This window comes from Triticum aestivum, chromosome 6B (assembly GCF_018294505.1).
Source record: "Triticum aestivum cultivar Chinese Spring chromosome 6B, IWGSC CS RefSeq v2.1, whole genome shotgun sequence".
NCBI classification, from domain to species: Eukaryota; Viridiplantae; Streptophyta; class Magnoliopsida; order Poales; family Poaceae; genus Triticum; species Triticum aestivum.
Genome location: NC_057810.1, coordinates 411,606,581 through 411,629,422, shown reverse-complemented (window position 1 = coordinate 411,629,422; position 22,842 = coordinate 411,606,581). Strand labels below are relative to the sequence as shown.

Here is a 22,842-nt window from a genome sequence, read left to right as displayed (position 1 = left end):
CCTCACCTAAGGATACCCCAAGTATCACTAATGATAATACAGGGTTGAAGGAATTGTATGTGACAGGCATATACAAAAGCCTCAAAGGGCATCAGACTCTTTGTGATGTGCTCAAAGAGAAGATCTTGAACAGGAACCCTAGGAAAGAGGGTATTGCCTTTGTGAGGAAGCTCAATGCTGATGGGACCTACTGGAAACCTGAGCAGTATCCCAAAACCTCATGGGTTGCTGTGAAAGTACCTCCCGTAGATCCATGCACTTTATCTGGCTTTACTTGTGAATCTTCATATTCCTCTGATGAGTCATTTGACTCCAATTATAAACTGTTCAAACATCAGAATGGTGAAGTATTTGCTCGATATGTTGGAACTAACTACAGGAACGGTCCCCCTATGTAGAAAATTTGGGTTCCCAAAAGGTGCCTTGAAAGTCTTCAGGTGAATGTCATCATGACACCATGTATGAAGAATAGGAACCCCAGATCAAATTCTTCATATGGATCAAAATCTTCATATGGATCCAAGTCCTCATATGGACCAAATTCTTCATCTGGATCAAATTCCTCACATGGATCCAAATCCTCATATGAACATCATCGTGCTAACACTTCTATTTTGCAGGGAAATTCTAAAGGATATGAATATGTGCATTATTCTTCAAACCATTATGTTCGTAAGTCCTCGAAGAATTTTTTTGCTTGTTCATATGATTACCCTAATCCCTCTTCTGTGAAACGAAGTGCACTGGCTTCAATGCCATCTTTCTCTTATGGAGCTCGCAGAATGATGAAATCTTTGCCACCCCTCCAGATGTGGGTGGTGAAGAAAAATAACTAATCTCTTATGCAGTGTGAGGTCTCCAGACGAACTTAATCGTCTGAAGAATTTGCTGGAGACCTGAATATGCTTCAATGGACGCAAGCTAATCATGAAGAAATGGATTACTCATTTCTCACGTCCTCATATTGTTATATCAGTTATACTATTGATGAAATTCCATCTGATGAAATTAATGTCATATTCTTCACTGATGAAGTATGTGGGTTCGTAAGCTGCACTAATTCATCTGCAGGATGAACAACCCAAAGCTACTGAGTGGGTCCTCGACAATGATTTTTCCCCTTGTGTACTTGTGTTCATCCTCCCCCCTCCTAGTGTGAAAACATATTCCCTAGGGTTTCACCCTACAACAACGGTTGCCAATCCCCTGGAGTTCGTAACTTGCAAGGATCAAATCTTGTATAGGTAGATAGATAAATTGTAAAAAAACCAAAATAAATTACAGCAAGGTATTTTTGGTTTTTATAATATGATTAAAGTAGACCCGGGGGACATAGTTTTCACTAGAGACTTCTCTCTCGAAACAATAGCATACAATGGGTAAACAAATTACTGGGCAGTTGATAGTTAAGCGCATAGTTATGACGCATTCATGGCAATGATCATGTATATATGCATCACGTCCATGACGAGTAGATCGACTCCTGCCTGCATCTACTACTGTTACTCCACCAACCGACCGCTATCCAGCATGCATCTATGGTATTAAGTTCATAACAAATAGAATAATGCCTTAAGCAAGATGACATGATGTAGACAAAATAAACTCAAGCAATATGATTAAACCTTGTCGTTTTACCCTTAATAGGAACAATACAATACGTGCCTCGCTACCCCTTTTGTCACTCGCTGAGAAACACAAGATTGAACCCATTACAAAGCACCTCTCCACTTAAGATAAATCAATCTAATTGGCCAAACCAAACAGATAGACTAGAGAGAAATACAAAGCTATAACAAAGTGCATAATAAAGTTCAGAAAAGACTCAATTACTTTCATTTAATAATCTGGTCATAAACCCACAATTCATCGGATCCCAACAAACACACCATACAAGAAGATTACATCGGATAGAACTCCGAGAAGATCGAGGAGGACATTGTATTGAAGATCAAAGAGAGAGAAGAAGCCATCTAGCTACTAGCTATGGACCCATAGGTGTGTGGTGAACTACTCGCGCATAATTAGAAGGCATCAAGGATGATTTAGAAGCCCTTCGTGATCGATTCCCCCTCCGGCAGAGTACTGGAAAAGGCCTCTAGATGGAATCACGGAAGAACAAAAGCTTGCAGCGGTGGAAAACGTTTTTCGGGTGGCTCTCCATTAGTTGGGAATATTCGTGAATTTATAGAGGTGGAATTATGTCAAATGGACCTGCGTGGGGCCCACAAGCTTAGGGGGCATGCCCATGTGAGCTCGTGGCTCTCTTATAGGTCTTCTGGCTTCCTCCCGAACCTTCTAGGGTCCCTCTTGGCCCAGAAAAAATCATCGTAAATATTCATCATGTTTGGATTTCTTTATGGTTGACAAGGCAATAACTTCACTGGAAATCAGATTTGATGAACTCCAATCATTCAAAAATATATTTGGATTTTTAATGAGTTCAACGACCTTGAAGTCATTGGGTCGTTCTGTACTTAAAATAGTTGCACTAAATTTGCAAATTCTTTCTCTTCAGATGGTTCATCTGATGTTGATTTGAAAGATCTGATTTCTGTGTTGACCGTTATGCAGTCAACTTTGCTTGATAATCCAATGTCTGCTATGGAGATTTTTGAGTTAGTCAATGAAGCAGATTGTTATCCCAGTATTTATATTGCCCATCAGATTTTATTTACTATGCCCGTGACTGTGGCATCAGCAGAGAAAAGTTTCTCAAAGTTGAAATTGTTGAACAACTACCTAAGATCTACAATATCACAAGAGAGGTTAAATGGCTTGGCAACTTTATGCATTGAGAAGGAATTGCTTGATAAACTGATATTGATACTAGGGACAAATGCATTTTTGCCCTTAGTCGGAACCACCCCACGGGTTTTGCCCTTACTTTTCGGCTATGCTCAGTTTTGCCCTATATTTGTCCTTGAGGTCATCCGAGTGCCCTTTGACCATTTGACAAATACTTTGAAAATTCATAAAAAATTCATATAAACCCATAAAAATGAAAATAAGATATCAAAATGTTTAGAAAGACATTACCTTCATGTGCATGCCATTTGCATTATGGAAAAAAGTAATGTTAAACTACCCCAGATTATTAATGTTATTAACATTATTTAAAAAAATGAATGAATATACTTTTTTCATCAATAAAAATTACATGCAAATGTAGGTCATGTTTTCTGAACATCCTGATATCTTATTTGCCTTTTTTGAGTTAATATAATCTTGTTTTGAATTTTCAAACAACTTTGATCATTATTCCGAAACTCATAATAAGTTGACATGAATTCACAAAAATGCAAATAAGATATCAGAATGTTCAGAAAACATCATCTATATTTGCCAGTAATTTTTATTCATGGAAAAAGTATTATTTATACCTTTTTATTTTTAATAATGTTAATAACATTAATAACCTCAGGTTGTTTAAACAATACTTTTTTCCTGAATGCAAATGATATGCACGTAAAGGTAATGTTTTTCTGGACATTTTTATATCTTATTTGTATTTTTATGAATTCATATGAATTTATTATGAATTTAAATTCAATTGTTACTCAAACGATCAAAGGGCATTTAGACCTCTGACACAAATCTAAGGGCAAAACTGAGTAGAGCCGAAAAGTAAGGGCAGAACCCACAGCCTAGCACAACTAAGGGCAAAAGTGTAATTGTCCGTTGATACAATTTAATATCTATATATGTTAGTTACTACTTAAACATTTATAGTAAGGGCTCGGAAGGGCCCTGGATTATTGTTTCGCCCCGGGCACCTGAAATCTGAGGACCGGCCCTGATTGTCAGTAGAAAACCATATGCTTTAAAAAGAAGGAATTGTGATACTCTCTCTGTTTTTATTTAGTCCGCGTATTAGTTTTGGTCAAAGTAAAGCTTTGTAGATTTTTACAAAGTTTATAAACAAAAATATGAACATATACAATAACAAATCAATGTCAGTGGATTTATCTATTGAATGTACTTTCACATCATATAAATTTGTTATGGTAAATATTTATATTGTTTTCTATAAATTTGGTTAAACTTCACAAAGACTCTAATATGCAGAGTAAATAAAAGGGGAGGGAGTACTAGTAGGGGTCGTCAATTGTGATGTTTTATTGCAACTAGTTGACCGGTTGCGCCAAATGGCGCAAAGACCCGCTAAAGACATGTTGTCGATGAAAATAGTTTCATTTTGCAAGAACATATTCGATGTTGGTAGTAGAAAGCCTATGTGTTAAGTCATACTATATTGATAATATGTTTATGACACCGAGAAATCTGAGTTTGCAAAAACAAATCTTATTTCTATAACATGCATAGACAAGCTAAGGAAGCATTTTTTTAGTTGAAAATATAGTTACCACGCTGAGAAATCTAAGTTTGAAAAAAATCAAGTTTGCATAATATATATAGACCAATTAAGGATGCATTTTCTTAGCAGTATTTGCACTAAACTTTTATTTTCCATGTGCACGAAAAGAAAAACCCTCTCTGTGTTGTGCATATGGAGGCATGGGTATTTGAAAGGTTCATATGCTACCTAGCCTAGTCCAGGAACAATTCTTTGTGTGGGCCATCTGGATAGCTAGCCCGGTCCAGGAACAATTCTTTGTGTGGCCCGTCCGGAGTAGAATATGAAGCAGCAGCGCCTGCATCCATCGTGCCTGTGTATTTCTTTTCTTCCTCGGTTTCTCCTTTGGGCAGGAGAAGCGTACTCAACTGGTGATATTTTTCCTTTCTAATCCCCTTTAATAGAAAACATGGTGGACTACTGTCTACAATGACATGTACATAGAAATTTTAATTTGATATCACAAAATATTCACTACCATGTTCGCATTGAAAATATTTGCATTTTTCAGTGACTATGTGTTTGAGCAAAACATACATAAGCTTTTGTTTAAAAATATATGTACCTTTAAAGTGATTACTGGAAAAAGGATCTCACATGTACCAACAGAACATGAAGTGATCCATAAACATACTAAATGTCCTATGAATTCATTGGTTCAAATATCATGGCTCCATAGGATGGTCACGCAAAAAAAACACTACTTCATGAGACTTAGCAGCAAACATGCAATGCACAAAAATGATCAAATGGTTAATAAACCTGCCATTCGTCCTGAAGCTAGTTCGGTAAGAAAGAACATTTAGCAAAGGAAGATGGAGAATTTCTAAGCTTGTGGCAAGCATGCAATGTACAGCACTGGATAAATCATTAATGGTGTTTTGGGAAATAATAGAAGTAAGCACTCATCGTCCATTCCGAATAAAAAACGTTGCATTATCAAAAATCCATAATCAACAAATGCAAAATAGGTGCCACCACCTCAACATAAATCTTGCTCGGTAGGGAATACATGAACTATCCATTTTGTTGTAAAACAAAATAACTGACATGACGTCATACATATCTTTCTTCATTTTATCCAAGAACTTGGCGGTAGTAATCCACTCCTTCCAATCGAAGAAAAATGTAAAGGAAAAAGAAGATGAAGAAGTATGTACCCTTGCCACTGGCTAGGAGAATCTCAGCATAGGAAGAGAAGTTTGAGATATAATCCAACTGGAGCAGTAAAGAGAATACCAATCTAGCCTAGAACTACACAGAAGAAAGAGGTGGCACTGATCATGCTCCATGACAAAATGATCCATAATTCTTTCTTGAACACCGTGTAACATCAAGTAGGACATGAGAAAGTAATAACATTTTAGGTAAAAGGCTGGATATGTTTAGGCTGGAAACTTGTTTGTGCAGTATGAAATATCCTGACTTTAGATACATCTCTACTATTAAAGGAGAATCGAACGTCGTGATGGTTCGACCTCCTTCTCGTACGACCCTGCTAGAAAAAATCGCAGGAGCAGCCCACGTTCCCTCGCAGCCTTCCTCAACGCGATTTAAAAAAAACGACCACGACCCACTCGCGTCCCACGTCCCTTCTCGCAGTCTCCCTCACCTCTCGCTCCCGATCCCTCCCCTTGATCTCGTGAGAAAATCGCCGCCGCCGCTGCCGCCCCCACACTATCTGCCCCGATGAACTGCCCATCTCCATTGCCGTCCGCAGCCCGTCTCGGTCGCCGTCGCGCAGCCCATGCACGCCGCCCTTGTACGATCTGCTCGCCTCCGCTATCGCAACAGCCTAGGTCGATCCCCTTATTGAGCCCATCTGATGGCGGCGCCGACCCATCTTTTGGGCTACATGCGGCAATGGCGAACGAGAAGAAATCAACGTACGCCACCACCATCGCCGGCTTGCAGGGACCGTTGACCGCTATGAAGGCCTTTAGTTTGGCACAGAGACGTCCTGGATGGGCGCGGGTTCGAGATGATGCACGACGAGGCGGCGAGGGCCACAATGGTCAACATCACTTCAATCATCAGGGAGCAAGCTGATGGCATCAAAAGTAAGTAACGATCATAGGATCGTACCTTACGTGATTGCTCCCCTGCTTGTTCACATGATTGCTCGATCTCCTGCTTGTTCACATGATTGCTCTCTTGCCTGTTCCTTGTAGAATCACATTAACTATTGGTGGTGACTGTGACTGTGCGGTGCACGCATCAGTGACACATCCAAATCCACTCCACTAATAAGTTGTCCTCTCCATTATAAGATTGGGTAAATTTTGGCGGTGGTCACTGGTATGCCGGGAAGCTTTCAGTTTGGATCTTGTTGGCGATTCTCCATGTAGCCTTGTTGGTTTTGAATCCAAAGTGCATGGAAATCCTGAAGAGTTTGACTCTTTGAGTCGGAGGAAACCAAGGTTAGCATTAATCCCCACAATAACTTGGCCTCCATGCAGTAATATTTTGGGGGTGGAGAAAGAGAGCAAGAATTCCACATACATACGCTTGACATCTTCAAAAAGGAGATTTTCAATGGTCAATTGGAGGGCTTCTAAACGTTTTTACTTATGGCTAATTTTATCATGTCAGGAGCCTGCTCTGTTAATCCACTCAAAACCTTTTGCATAACAGAGCCAGAGAATGAAGCCAGTTATCTCTACCATGTTGTTTGTCATTGTGATTTGATTTTTATTTCTTCTGTAGCAACACACTGTACTTATACCTGTAGAAGAACAACATTAGTGATGAAAGCTCTTAGTTTCCCCAGGCACACTCGGATATGTATTGCTATAGGTGAAATCTATGATGGTAAAAAGATTAACTGCATCGAATACAAAGTTCCCTAACATAGCGTATGTGCACAAGGATGCCTTTATCTGATGGTGAACTACACCTCTTCCAAAAAATACTCAACCCAAATGGAAGCCCTGGACTATCTTGTTTCTGTCATAGGTGATGTTTTTATTCCCTGTTCTGATGGAAACATGGCTAAAGTTGTTCAAGGACACCACATGCATGTCTATTTATGACCTTCCTGATATGAATATCGTTTCTTCTTGCCACCATGGATATGCATTAGTATGACAAGGTTAGCTGGGCCGAATGTGAGAAGAAAATATAAATATTTGCGTACACACAGGGTTGTCGTGTATAGCTCTCATTTGAATGCAGACGTTTGTTTTAAAGAATCGTGACTATCGTGAGCAAGAATGAACCCAACAAAATTATTTATTTATTTTTCTGTTTTCCTTATGAAACAATCAATGGACCGAGTTCCACTATCAGCAAAATAATTACCGAAGGTTAACTGAGAAGTGTATATCTTGCAACTGTATGTTAATGGACTTCCACATTGGTTCATCATTCCAAACCAACATCAACTGTTGGGACTCTGGCATATATTTCTCATCAATATGGTCGCAAGGTATAATCCATTCTCTTTCTGCTTTAAACCATCCCATGCATACTCTGCCATATGTTGCCTGATTATTTCATTTTGCTAGGCCATAAAAGCTTTACTTGCTTTCCGAATCTTACATCCACCTTTTGTTGGCATGATTTGTGCATAGTCTTTAGGCGCAACCGTTTAAATATTTTATGTTTTATTTGCTGAAGCACTACTAATTTGTCTTTGGATGGCAATAGATGATGTGTGGATGTGGGCCCTTCCTTTATGCGATGTTGGTTGGTACATACACTTTCGATCCATAAGATCACAAGAATTTTGAAATGACGACTGACAAGTCAGGTATGTTGCCAGCCATTCAACTTTGCAATTCCACAAGTTAATATTGAACTCATATTGCACAGATTATTAGGTGTTCAGTGTTCAAGGATCTTATTTGCCAACACGGGCTATGATCTCGACATAGACAACGGCGGAGAGATAATATATGCTCTGTATCTTGTAAATATATGTGCAGAAGTAGCTGCAGCCTTCCACCTTATGAACAAGTTCTGTCAATGGTCAGGAGGTGCGAGCCCATCAAAGATTATGTTCAAGGCTACAACTTGAATCTGAATCTCTATTGCTATGTAAATATGTGGTTCGTGCCAAGAAATATCAGTTAGTTGTACGATTCTATTTTTGGTGTTCCTTTCTGTTAAAAGTTAAAACCGTAAGTCAAATATGTTCTTACCAGAGTCAATTGCATGAACATTGAACAAGTCATAACTGAACAGTGTATCGACCACCCATCCTGTATTACAAGATGGAAACATATATACATCATTTGTACATGGCGAGCGTGGAGTGAAAACCATCCAGATACCAGTCTGCCAGCCAGTCCAGGTTCTGAGCGGGGCAAGCGGGTGTGCGAGCGGTAAGCATCAGACTATCCCCATTATATTCTGAGCTATCCATAGGAAAGTAATTATCTTATATGTGAATCTTTTTTCAAATTAAATTAAATTGCAGTTGTCTTAAGTCCAGTATAAAAACCCATTAGGTTGTAACTACCATTACTGATCAGTACGGGAGTTTTAGTTTCTTGTCAGATTTGCGTAGCTCTTGTGTCGGGAAGAAGAGGATGGTTGTTTTGTTGGTAGTTATATTTTTTCTAACACTGAAAAATAAAAAAGAGTTAATGATCTCCGAGGAGGAGCACACCAGTGCCATTAATTAGGAAATTAGCAAAGTTGCTAAGATCGGAGAATAGCTTGACATTGCTGTGCTTCTTCATGGACAGCCTGGGGTCAACATCCTTCTATTAATAATGTTTAGTGTTAACAAAACTTTGTGCCATGCTTGAGAAAATCAATGTTATTTTTTTATAATTGACAATGTTTGATTCTACATTTAGTTGGGTTGATATGTATTTGATAGAGGAACCATATGGTTGAGTATTTCTGTGAGCAGCTCACTGGTTTTGCATTCACTGCCAATGGGTGGGTACAAACTTTTGGATCAAGGTGTGCAAGACATCAATTATCTATGCAGACGTGAGCCACCTCCCACGGCAGTGTTCTGGTCCAAGAGCCAAGTGCGGTATGAGCTTGAGGAGAGCTGCGAGGTGGGCATGGTACACTGCTGATGGCTGCCAGAGGAGGTTGTGCAGCAGTTGTGGTCGAGGCGGACAGCATTATCATATGCGCATGGTTGGTGGATTCTTCCTTGGACTATGAGGTTTGTATCGGCAACTTCAAGGGAAAATACGCTTTGGAACATGGTGGTAATTACACCTGGTTACATATTTTATTTTTAAAAATTTCAGAAAAATTCGAAATATTCCAAAACTTTTCCCAATAAACTTTATGGCGTACAAAAATGTTCTGCAATAAAATATTCCCTGAAAAAATCTTGACAAAAATGATATATATTCCCTGACAATAGCGTCAACAGTACAGTATATAGCGACAAATTCATTTTTTACGCCCACAACAACATGGAAGTCATTTCTTCATGAAAGTTTTTATACGAGTGCAACAATAAATCTACTTTGTTTGCAAAAAGTTTCAGATTTTTTTGACTTTCTTACAAATTACTATTTTAAAAAACAAAAGCTTCAAGCCATGTTTGGCATTGCTGCCCTCAACGATTCTCTCAATCGAGCGGGACTTATTTGGTGCCTTCCCTCAATGATTCTCTCAATCGAGCGGGGCTTATTTGGTGCCTTATTTTAGTGAAAAGCAATCACAGTTCTTATATTTTAATTAATTGTGTTATGAATAAATACATAAATCTCATCATCAAAGTCTTTATTCTAACCTTGAGGTAGGAGGATTTATATGAGTGGAACAATGAGCTCTAATGCAATGCTAAAAAAAGGAGAGGACTTTGCAATTTCTAATGTACGACATTGCTAAATTGTTTTAGGGATTGTTGAATTTGTCATGACTTAGAGGGAGTGGATGACAATGCTGCAAGCCATTAGAAGTTAGGGACGATGGGAATGACTATGACAATTTGGCGAGTTACACAAAAGGCATATGGATTTGGAGCAAGGTGAAAATGTAATAGCTGAAGCGGTGTGACTAATGATATATTCATTTGTTTATTGGTGTGACTAATGATATATTCATTTGTTTATTTGTTTGTTCGTAGGTTAGGGATGATAGAAATTAGTATGTAAGTCAGGGATGATGCGAATGACTACGACAATTCTACGAACTTGAAGAAAACATAGGAGGATTTGTAGTGCGGTAACAAATGACTGAATGACTGAAGCGTTGAAGTTGAATGGCCTTGCGATAGATCACCTGTTAGCCCGTGGCAACGCACGGGCATTCAACTAGTTACATGTACATTAAAAATTATTTTGAGAAGATGAACTAATAGTTTAAAAATATACCGACTAATTACATACCCCTACCTATGGAACTGCAAAAACAAGCTCAATTTTAGCATATAAATACATGACATGTCACATCCAAAATTGAGATATACTACAGATAACCAATTAAGTGCAGCAATGTCTATCATATTAGCAGGAAGTGCTCCACCAGTCTGCAGTTTCCTCATGTAAAAAGATAGTGTGCTATTTACTTTTGCCAAAACTTCCTCTATACCCCATCTTTTCTTAACAGTTAACAAGCAGTGGTAGCAAACAAGTGACAAATATAACAATATGTTGCAGATTTAACACCAATTTGACTCAAACATAGCATCCAAGAGTAGTTTAGTACACACTCGCACAAACCAAACTCTCAAGACATGACATAACATTAAAGTTTGATGACACCGACACTTAGTTCTCGGGACTTAAATTCAGAAACATGAAATAACAGCGACAGACAGCGTAAACAGCAGTATTATTGCCATCCCCCGAACTTATAAACTTCAAGCTTCACTGCTTCTGCTCCAGCGACCAGCAATAGTTATGCAGAACCGCAACCAACAAAAGAGAACATCTGGAATATGAAAATTAATTCAATTGAGTGGCTCATATGGGTAGATAGAATCATAAAGAAAATTATTACATTGACTCGCATCAGCAGGGTCCTTGTGAACAAGGATTCTGAATGTGTTATTTGATGAATAAAACAATATCTACATGTGTTTTGTATGCCAAGTTTATTACACTGATTCACAGCAGCAAGGTCCTACAAAAACAGTGAATTCATGGTGTTCTAGTTGTGTAACTGATATCTAACTAAGAAGTATATTTTTTAGATTACCAAGATGAATAAAAAAGAAAAGTCCCACTGAGAAGAGCTGCTTCTCATAAAGATCTAAACAAATGCCAAGCAACTCGACGGTCCGTCCTAAAATATTCTACTTTTTCATGATAAGCAGGTTAATCGTGCACAAACAAGATAATTGATATTCCAACAAATGACAGCTAGCTTTCAACTACATAAGATCCATGTAGTTCTAGTTTTGGTTGCAAGGCTGTCACAAGATCCCTGCAGTTTTAGTTTTGGTTTAGTTGCAAGGCTGTTAGACTTATACTGATTTCAGAAGTTCAGATATTGTAAAATTCGTACTAAACAGAACATCTGAATTGCACAAGAACTCTGTAGTTTTAGATCATATAAAAACAAAGCACAACAGGACTATCCCTGAAAATGAAATACAGAAGGGTCATTTTCCAAATGATACAAGTACTATGCTTCTTATCAAATTAGCCACTGTAAGCTCTCAGTATACCGGTAGAGAAAAGGTTAATTTATCCTTTATGGCACACATATCATATTGTATATGCAATAGTCTATGCTTTAAGTCAAACATTTATCATTCATCAGAACAAAAGATTCACATCTATTATGTTCATTTATGTTCCATAATGGATTGCAAACTAAGAGTCGATCATTATAAAGAATTTGTAGGTATCAAAGAGGGAAAGTTGTACCACCAATTACCAAAACCACTTAAATGAGGTCACCAAGGTGGGAAGGGAGGGGGGGAGGGAAGGAGAGAGATACCATCTTGCTGGGCTAACAGCAGGTTGATAATAGGTGGAGGCATTGGGATTCCAGGAAGCACCGCCTCCCAGTACACCTTTGGTATCTCCTCAGAGTTTGGCATCGCGGTTTTGACCGCATCAGCGAAACTCGCAAGCCAGACTCCCTCTCTAGTGACCTGCGTGCATCAGAGAACAGATGGATAATTTTCAGGAGCGAGAGCTTGGGTATATTATACAAAACACTACTGTAACATGTGAGTAGGAACAGGATGACCCCAGGTTGCAATCAAGAACCACCGAATTAAGAATCTAAAATGAGTAAAAGAAATCACATACAGAGAAACCCCAACAATTAGGCAATCCATTCCCAGACATGATTAATTCGCAAGCCCAATTAGCATTATACCTCACAGCCGGAACAATGGTGGTTGCAGCACTTCTATATGCTAGCACAAAGCATCCAACTCTCAGCCCGCACTCCGCACCCTGTATCCACCCGAGCAGAACCATGTGAAACAAATGAAGAAGGGGAAAAGGAGAAAACTTCAAACATGCTGCAAAAGCTGGTACCAAGACGAGGAGTCGAGTGTGGATGTGTCGACTGAGAGCTCGTGCACCAGCTGCAGTTGTGTTAGCCACCCGCTGAGGCCGCCGTATGAGCCGGCCGTCATCGAATCGCGAAAGAGGGTGTCGAGCGTGACCGTTGTTGTGTCACCTCGGGAAGCCGACGAGGCCGGCATCGAGTGCCTGGTGAGACCAGATCCCATGAGGTGTGCGCAACCGAGCTCCGGGCAGCCGCTCCCCCACAGCCAAACTCGCAACGCGTGCGCAGTCTGAAGCTCTGGGGTAGCCGCTCCCCTACAGCCGACCTCGCTGCTCTAAACACGCTCTGTCAGCCTCTTGACCCTCCCCAGCTTGCCAACCCTCGATGTGAAGAACCCACCGCCCCTGATATTCCGCGACGACGACCTGCGCCGATCTAGAACCATCACACACGGCGGCGTGAATCCAAAACGTGGCGAAGCAAATGACGGAGCCAGCGTGCGAAGCCTCGATCCACTCCTGCTGGCCTTGCTCGCGTTGCTCCTCGAGAAACGTGTTGTGAGGTAGGGCTGCCGGAGACAAGGCGGTGGAGGAGACGAAGCAGCGAGACGAGAAGGCGGATTGGTGGCTGGGGAGGAGAAAGGAGGAGAGAGGGAAGGAGGGGGTGCAGGCCTGCAGGGGTCGGGATGGGAGGGAACGCTGTCTGTGCTGCACGTTCATCGCTACAGCAAAAGCGAACCCCCACACCCAGCCGCAGGACACGGCATGGCGCACGGCACGACGCACGACCCACGATCCGGCTCTCTCCAACCCCAGATGATATACGAGCGAGAACAAAGGCAAGGCACAGACCCGTGGGACCAGCAGCCAACTCGGCCCACAAGTCATAGTGTGAAAAGGCAGCAACGTGTGTGCACGTGTCAGTCCATCTCTTAACCACCGCAGATGATGCACGCACAGTGCATGCTTTTTGACTTCCCATGCGTTCGCTCGCGCGGTTGGAGAGAGGGCTCAGCACCGGGTGGGATCCCTTTCTTACCGTCTTGTTCGCCTGCTCCTTTACTGCCATACGGGGCCCATGAAGGTTGGCCCGCATGTCATTTGACCTGGGACATCTTTTGTGCGTGTTTTTTGACATCCCAGCGTCCCAAGCGCCTGCTCGCGAGATATTTTGCCCGTCCACCTCCTCTCTCTCCAAACTCAGATGGCAGGCGAGGCACGCACGACGCACACACTATCCATCCGTCAGCCAGGGCCCCACACGCACATGAATCGGTGCCCAGCCCCTCTCTCTCTCCAAATACGTACAAGAAGCAACACCACACACAGAGAAAAACAACCAAGTGCACCCACCGACGAGCGGGACCAGCAGCAACATGGCCCACCAGTCATCGCGAGGAGGGCGTGCAAAACGGGTGCAGATGCATCGGCCAACCCCTCCACGGCCCACCGACGCACGCACGCCGCAGTCAGCGCGGACGAACCACGCGACGCGCGAGGAGTGGTCACCAGAGATTTTCGAACCCAGCTAATAAGGCTGGTCATAGGGAAGAGTAATTTAGACTAGTAACATGCATCTATGAGAGACTAAAATTCCAAGCACCCTTGACTAAAGAGAGGCTAGGACTAGTCTTGAGGCTAAAATCTTTTAGTCATGGAAAACCTATTAAAATATGTATTAGCTCTCTTTCTCCTCATTTAATTCCTCTCCTTAGTTCTGAATTGGAGGGTTTGGAGGATAATAAATGCTCAATAACTAGATTTTAGTCTCTTTAGTATTTTGATCCAAGCATGGGTGAGACTAGCAAGTTTTAGTCCCACTACTTTTAGTCATGGGACTAAAATGTATCCAAGCATGCTCTATATTACTACCTTCATAGTGGGTAGTATTATATATGTAGTAACATAGATATCTTCATTTATTACTTTGTAGACTCGTTTTGCATTGGGAAGCGTTATGTGATGATAACATATTATGTTACTCTATTTGCCTTTTTCCTCATTAACTACTTGCCATCTCATCATTTTTGCTTATGTGGCATCTAAGTTACTACCTATGTTACTCCACTAGCCTAACAGAACTCACTGAGCCCACCAGTCATCGGCTTCCACGCAGGACTGCTGAGTCAAAACAACAAGTGAAAATCGAACGGCAACCACATGCGCGTTGACCCGACCAAAGCCAATCGGACGAACACGCGCGGCGCGAAAACGAGGAAGCCTCAGGAGACCACTGCTCTACACACGATGAATTGCATGGTGATTCATCGGCATGGTGATTCATCGAACTCATCTATAATTGCATCTGTTGATATTCCAACCGCAATCTCCTTTTCGATATAAATTATGAGGCAATCCCTTAGAAATCCATCTTCCATTTTAGTCTGAAGCCTTGTCTTCACAAGTTCCATGGCAGAAAATGCATGTTCTGTCGTCTCCGTTGAAACTGGTAGAGTAAGAACAAGTCAAATCAGTCTGTTCACGAAGAAATAGTTACTCCCTCCGATCCAAATTATATGTCGCAGCTTTAGTACAACTTTGCACCAAAGCTGCGACAATTAATATGGATCGGAGGGAGTGGTACTTTTAGCAATGATTATACCAACTACTTCCGTGGTAGGTTTGAGGCTTGGAGACAAGGAACTAGACACCTATGTGAACAAATTTCTCCAGTGTGAATGCTTATATTCTACTGAAACTGGAATCCTGCATTGCTACGTGCTTATTGTTCCTGGAGTAGGGACCCAAAAGATAACAGTTTAGCCTTAAGGTGTGATTCCTTTGTGTTAAGTGTAGTTAACACCTATCATGGTTATTGATGTTGAGCAATCCCTAAATAAGATCCCACGCTCAATAGCTATAGCAACGGTTGAATGCTGTAATACCGTATTGTTATGTCCTCTATTTCCTATACATTATGTGAAAAAAAACTAATCTCTTATGAAGTTACTTCATTTGTTCCAAAAACCTTTTTTCGTAAAAGGCAAGAGCTCTGACATGCAATATAAGGGGAAATAATACGTTGTGTACAGGGAAGCCCAATGCCAAAGAAAGACGAGAACAACAAGAACCAAAATAGGAAAAATAAAAACCTCTGAACTGGACACAGCTGGCTTGGAGAGGCGAGCCAAAACAGCAGGCCTATGTCATATACTCGTAACCGTAGGAAAGAGCGTCAACCTGTGGGAGGTGATTGTTAAGCTTCATTCACTAGCCAACTCATCCAAAAGTCCAAACTTATGGAAAGGGCTAGGCAATCCACATCAACACCCCCTCTCACATGTGACACGTGAAGTCAACACGTGAATAGACTCAGAGGTATGGCTCAAGAGGCCTATACGTGGACACAGAGGGGGGCAGCAGATTTTTTTTGATAAATTGTGAAAGCCAGGACTTGAACTCAAGACCTTAGACCCTGATACCATGTTAAGCTTCATGCACTAGCAAACGCAACCAAAAGTCCAAACTTTTTGAAAGGGCTAGGCAATCCACATACACACTTCAACAGTGATCGCGTCTCGAGTGATGAGGTCTTGTTATGTCTCTTCGATCTCTAATGCAAAGCTTTGACTGCAGTTTCCAACCATAATATGTCATAAAGATAACAAAAAGTGCATAATATGCAAGAAAAATCTAATGACATACTCCCTCCATCCCAAAATAAGTGTCTCAACTTAGTATTTTTAGCTTTCGCTGTTTGTTCTGACGACACCAAATATCAGTGTTGTATCTGCTTATTCATTGAGGCCATATGTTATACTTCCTTTTTTAAAACAGAAGGTTATTGTTGTTGAGAAATAAGCTACCGTGGAGAAACCCATATGCCACATGTTTTAGTAGGTTAGATATTCTCTTGTCTGTACTAATATGGGAGCCGTGGTGCTGAAAACATTGCCATACATGTGTCAAGCTACCGCATTTATACATTTGGCTGAATAAACTGGTTATCTTAGGAGTTAGGATGAAGTCTAAGACGAATAGGGGCATACAGAAGGCAGGAAGAGTAGATCATCTCCAAGGAGGACCAAACTGGATTCTTGTTGCCGGAGGAGTTTTACTAAGCACTTTCTCCGTCAAACTTGGATGCAAATTAAAGCAAATGTTTGATACGAAGCAGCAGAATGGCTTTTCCAAAGGTGTAATTCTCCCATTTTCAGTTGAAACCTTTATCCCCTTTCGTACTATTTATATGCTTTATGCTTACTATGCAAAACTGCAGCCGAAAGTAGGCCTGGAGGATGTGAATTGCACTCAAACCTATGCAGGTTTCGTGGCCAAACTAGCTGCTACTATTGTATTTCAGGTACTTCTATAACTTAGTATATTCTGTTGCCTGCTTCTCATTTTCCACTGAACCTTTAGTCAAATTGTATATTCAAGGTTTCAGTTGTTTATTTATATCTCCGAGTTTCTGTACTAAAGGACATCAAGTAGAGCAAGTGCATATTGGTCTACTAAAAGGCTTAGTTATGATCAAATCGTCATCTTTGCCGTGCATTGATCATGATCTTGGTCTCTTATCAGTTTCATGTCCATTTGGAGATGATAAGTTACACATGGTTGCATATAATATGTAAAAATATGGAAATTTCAGTATGGTAGTTTGGTATCAAAGTGTAATGTAGCGGCACAAAGATCTGGCACTATATTGTTAGTTGCTTTATATATCTGCAAAAAATCTAGTTAGATGCATGGCAGTTTCTAATTTGTGGTTTTGTCATGTACGCAAACAAAGTTCTACCTTATAGTTTGGGGCTTTTATTTACATTTCCGCATGGTAACTATATAACTCTTGGTCAGTTACCTGTCAAAGATAGAAATACAACCGGAGAGCTCAGTTGAGTTTGTTAGATCATATTAAGTGTGACAGAGTTGTAACTTAATTAGTGATGAAATGCATAATTGGATCACAAAATTTCTTAAGCACAATACAAGGAGCAACGGTGAGATGGCATGGACTTCGTTCCTATGAACATATGGCTTTTAAATTTGTCAAGAGCTAGCACCTTAGGTTCTACAGTGTACGGAAATCTACAGATCCGGAAATGATAGGAATTGTCCCCAGGTCAGATTTCAGATTGCTACTTAACAAAATCATTGTGTTGTAACCATTAGCCAGCCAAACAAGTTCTATTTGGCTAGTAAAATCTACCAATCTAAGGATATTTGATTTACTTTCAGAAGTACTCCCTCTGCAAACTAATATAAGACGTTTTCCCCATAAAAAATTTAAAATATAAGACTTTTTTGTCACTAAAGTAGTGACCTAAAATGTCTTATATTAGTTTACAGAGGGAGTACAGCTTAGAGCAAAATCATTCTGCTGTAACCACTAACCAGCCAAACAAGTTCTTGGCTAGTACAACCTACAAATCTAAGGATATTTAATTTATTTTCAGAACTACAACTGACAAGTTATCGTAAACCTGCACCCTCCTTTGTCTTTCATGTGCAGTACATTGTCTTGCAAACGACAGACATTTAGTGGGGTTGGGTAGTTGCATTGCTAGCTTTGTCATATGAGTATTGTATCAAGATAAAGCCTCAATCCCGGTGGATACAGGACACTCTCAGAGCCTCTCCGCCAGCTGTGTAGCTGCTAGGTAGGTCCCTAATGACAGTAGTCCATTTGTTTTCACGTGTTGCTTTGCAGTCATAACAAACACTGCACAGCACGCCCCCACCTTGGTGGTCGCCTTTCTTCCTCCTTACTCTCGAATATCTATGATTGTCATAGATTCGACTTCCCTATTAGCTGTTGAGCACCGGGATCTGCAAAGTTAGTCAGGATGATTGCATTATTGTATTTATGTCAAAGTTGCAATTTTGGGCATGAGTTCAGCATTTAGAGACACAGATGTCATCTTCCTACTTGGTTGTTTGTTCAATTATGCTGATTGAATTAAAGTACCTTGGTCACATTGTATCATTAGTTTGGCGCCTTAATTTGGCGTTTGAAACCCAACCCTTTCTTCATGGTGTAACAGCTTTTCCAAAACGTTGAAAATATTAAATGCTGATTGTAATGTGCAGGGCATTCAGATGGTGGAGTGGAAGTCAAGCATCCTCCTGCAAGTCCATCAAAATCAGCTGAACCCTCGCTTCCACTTGTGAAAATACCAGTGCAAGAATCAAGCAAGGACAACAGTGGCGTCATGTGGATATCATCACCTGACCGCCTTGAAGATCCTCGTAAACCATTTCAGTACTCAAACAGTTCTGGCTCCCCACGTGTTTCAGAGTCAGGATCTGACATTTATAGCAAGAGAGAGGTCATACAGAAGCTGAGGCAGCACCTGAAAAGACGTGATGAGATGATCATGGAGATTCAAGCTCAGATTGCTGACCTTAAGAACTCTCTTGCCATCCAGGAGAAGCAGTCGTCTAATTTGCAGTCTCAGCTGGAGTCTGCTAACCGAGATATATTTGATTCTGAGCGAGAGATCCAGCATCTGAGGAAGATCATCACAGACCATTGTGTTGGCGAAGCACTCTCTCACGATAAGCCGTTGCATGTTGGACACTGGCAGTCAGATGCCACCAATGGGCATGCTAATGGCTACGCCAATAGCAGCGTCGGTGACCCTGAGCTGCATTTTATTGGTATTGGGAAGAAGAAAGAAGAGTTGGAGAGGATGGAGATGCTCAAGAGGGAGGTGGGTGAGCTGAAGGAAGTTATCGGAGGGAAAGACTTCTTGCTTCACAGCTACAAGGAGCAGAAGGTCGAGCTCTGTTCTCAGATCAGGGAATTGCAGGAAAAACTCTCCTCGCATGTGCCGAACATATTGTAGGATCTACTGGTAATGTTCGTTCGCCAAAGGAGCAGCAGCTGTAGCCCTGTTCCCATGCGGTCTTGCACAGGCCGAATCTGTCGGTGCACAGGCCGAACATCCTAGGGTATTTGCAGAATGTTAGGCTGATTGGTTTCTTTCTTTCTTCTTGGACCTAGGGTAGCTAAATTAATGGGAAGTTGATACTCCAGACTTACGGTGCTGTACTTTCTTTTTTGGTTTGCAGGCACCTCTGTGTGATGTTTAGAGAAATATCCTTTCCTATCTAATGTGTGGTCGGTGACATTTCTATGTAACTTTTTTCAACAAAGAGTGGATTTTTATTGGCTTAAAATGGAGCATCAAAGGGATACAAACACAATTGACACACCTGGACTAGGATGCACACAACCAACCCTAACACATGCACAAGAACACACTAACAAATAGCAAAATTATATAAGATTAAAGTTATGGATAGGTGAGGAAAAATTAAAAAAACAAAGCAAAATTATATAAGATCAAAGTTATGTGTAGGCAAGGAAAATTATACAACAATGATCATATGTGCACCACTTATTTCATGATACTACATGGACGACGAGGTTCTTCAACAACACGTAGCGACGCTTAGCATCGATGTCACCCGATCCAATCATCCAAGGCTAGAATCTAGGCTCTCCCCGTGTATTCGAGCAATGTTTTCAACAAGACAATGACTTAAAAAATCGTCATTGTTAGGTATAACCAACTCGGGCCATTCTTAGATTTTCACCCCGTCGAGACCCGATGATTGAGTTGCACTATCGTGGACGTCACTTATGTGTTGTGGCCACCACTTTTTCTAGATCCCAACAGCTACATGTGATTTGTGATTGCCCCCACTTCACAACCATTCATTTGCGTTAGGTCGTCATCCATATTTTGCATCTCTCCACCGAAGTCAACTATCAGATCTGGAGGAAGAAATCCTCATGAAGACCTGTCGGTGGCCCCTACAATCCACGGCGGCATGGTCACCACAAGGACCAACACCGACGGGAGAGCACACCACCATCGACTACCACCACGCCGGATAGAGCCCTACCCAGGCCGACGACATGACCAAAACAGGAGCACGAAAGGAAAATCACCATTGCCGACTCACCCCCGCGGTAAGCGCAACCACTGCTACGCACAACTGACAGACCCCCCCCCCCTGACCAGAGCATTTTGCCCGCCCCCGAGCACGCCCACCATCATACCTCCTGATGATAAGCCACACATAGGCCTGCCGCATGCGACAAAGCCTCCTCCGCGCCTCCCATCTCCACACCGCACATGCCCACCAGACTTGTTGTCTCCTCCCAACATGCAACCATGGTGGTTGCCACCGAGATCAAATATAATGCGTCGCCCAGGCGCCAAGCAATGCAAGGGATTTGCCCAATGGCAAACATGCAACGGCGAGGGGAGGATACATGTTAGAGAGGGCTCTAGTGGCATCAGCCTAGAGGCAACGCCCGAGTCGCCAAGAGTGACACGAGGTGCGATCCAATATTTTCGGGTGATGGGGTTGACATCATGGAGTTTTCCCCAAATTAAAAATTATTTTCATTAATTAAATAATTAACTTGACTATTTTATTTTTGCCATCTTTTAAACGATGAATAAGTAAATCCATTTTCTCTTCTGTGTTGCGATTTGAGACTCACCTGAATTGTTGGACACGACCTCGTTGTGAGATTTGGGAGGTACCCACATTTTTTCGCAACGTTTGCACAAGCCTTGTTATCACCTGTTATGCGGACCCTTCGTTTATGTAGTAAGTGGAGATATTTTCTAAATAAATGCCCAACGCTCTCTGATCAATTTGGGATGATTTGTGCGGTCTCAAAATTTTCTAGTGTGGTTATGTTTCGAATTTCGTCCGAATCGAAGTTCGTGTGGTGCCCTAACCGTTAATTATGTGAGGCACTATAGTCGGCTTAATTAATAAATGATTTTGTAGATAAAAACTACCTATTGGGCTTCCTTTGTTCTCTCCTCTCCAACCCTATCTAAAACATCTCCAAATTCTAGCCCAAAGCCCTTATAATCCCCTGCCTATATATGGATAGCCTCCTACTTCCAAGCATGAAACCCTAACATCTAGGGGACAAATCCTCTGAATTTCTACTCCCAGCCACCCTGCACCACCACTTGGCAATAGCCAACCACCACCTCCATCCAACCAACGCCACAACCCTAATCGTCGATATGAGATGTCAGATCTCAGATTGGACAGCCAGAGAGCCTCCCAGCCATCCCCCATGCAACCCTGCATTCGCGCCTCCGCGCCTCCCATGCCACTCGGGAGAGGAGCTCCCGATGTCTGTAGTTGTAATCTCTCACACTTTGTGTTGCACGAATCCTATATATATCTAATGGTTTCTATAGGCGAAGTGTCATCCTCGTCAGCATTGATGGATATAACATTGTATATGGACCTAGGAATGAGGGCACCTTCAAACATCAACGTAGATGTATTGAAAGTAGTAGTGGCCTGCAATTTTTCATTGGCATACACTTTCTCTTCATAACAAGGAACCGACAATCCCACAACTTTGAGCATTAAATCTAATATGGTTGCATAGGGAATCTTCACGTTCGTAGCAACGCCCTACCAATTTTAACAACAAACAAAGATACGTCAAAGAAAATCGTAAATACACCCCACAGGGAAAACTATTAAAATCGTGTGCAACCAGTAAGAGAACAACAAAGTATTCAACAACGATGAAAAATCCACGCGCAATAAACAACAACGGTCAAAATGCAAAACTAACCTCAGGTAGCCTGGTAATGGAGGACTCAGACCACGGTGATCGATCATAGATGCCTCCATCATCAACCACCTCCATGGCCACAAAACCTAACCCTAATCCTAGATGAAACATTAAATTTAAGCCCGCGAAATATAACAACATAAAGCAGTAGTCTACAGTGATTCATGATCAGCACACAGGAATTGCAGACAAAACAAAGAACTCCAAACCGCACAGAAATACGTAATCAATAAAACCTCACCGCGGGGAACAAACGAAAAACAGGTCATTGTCCATCAAAGAAGCCTCGATGCAAAAATAAAACATACAGTGCTAGCCACATGCTGCGAAGCCAATAGTTTCCAGCAACTCGCTACTGTCGTATCTACCGCACGGACCAAAAATGAAATTAGACAATATGAAAAACACGAACCAAGATAAAGGATAAAGAATGCCATCACGATCTCTACTGACAAAAAATCATGAGCCCACCTCAAGCAACAATATAGCCGCCCATCAACGATAATAAGAGCTTGAAA

The 22,842-nt window shown here is 41.4% G+C and overlaps 1 protein-coding gene and 3 long non-coding RNA genes across 15 annotated transcripts; 2 read left to right on the top strand and 2 right to left on the bottom strand.

Annotated features, from left to right (window-relative positions):
- Positions 1-5,940: 5,940 nt before the first annotated feature.
- On the top strand, positions 5,941-10,466 carry LOC123137296 (uncharacterized). 12 transcript variants are annotated; one of them, XR_006468039.1, is made up of 5 exons: positions 5,941-6,417; positions 6,529-7,784; positions 8,006-8,108; positions 8,179-9,485; positions 10,176-10,466. It is a non-coding gene; the product is annotated as an uncharacterized lncRNA (long non-coding RNA). The 12 variants fall into 12 exon arrangements; XR_006468044.1 differs by having other exon boundaries at positions 8,171-9,485; XR_006468038.1 differs by having other exon boundaries at positions 8,006-9,485.
- A 451-nt stretch (positions 10,467-10,917) lies between these two features.
- LOC123137295 (uncharacterized) lies at positions 10,918-13,536 on the bottom strand. Its single transcript, XR_006468035.1, has 4 exons — positions 12,775-13,536; positions 12,611-12,690; positions 12,224-12,380; positions 10,918-11,209 (listed from the first exon to the last, which is right to left on the bottom strand). It is a non-coding gene; the product is annotated as an uncharacterized lncRNA (long non-coding RNA).
- Positions 13,537-15,020: 1,484 nt separating this feature from the next.
- On the top strand, positions 15,021-19,872 carry LOC123137293 (uncharacterized). The gene is made up of 3 exons (XM_044556991.1): positions 15,021-16,883; positions 16,967-17,050; positions 18,781-19,872. The coding sequence occupies exons 1-3, from the start codon at positions 16,709-16,711 to the stop codon at positions 19,536-19,538; spliced, it is 1,017 nt and encodes a 338-aa protein (XP_044412926.1). The 5' UTR covers positions 15,021-16,708; the 3' UTR covers positions 19,539-19,872.
- Positions 17,902-19,337, bottom strand: LOC123137294 (uncharacterized). The gene is made up of 3 exons (XR_006468034.1): positions 19,095-19,337; positions 18,659-18,996; positions 17,902-18,519 (listed from the first exon to the last, which is right to left on the bottom strand). It is a non-coding gene; the product is annotated as an uncharacterized lncRNA (long non-coding RNA).
- Positions 19,873-22,842: the final 2,970 nt, after the last annotated feature.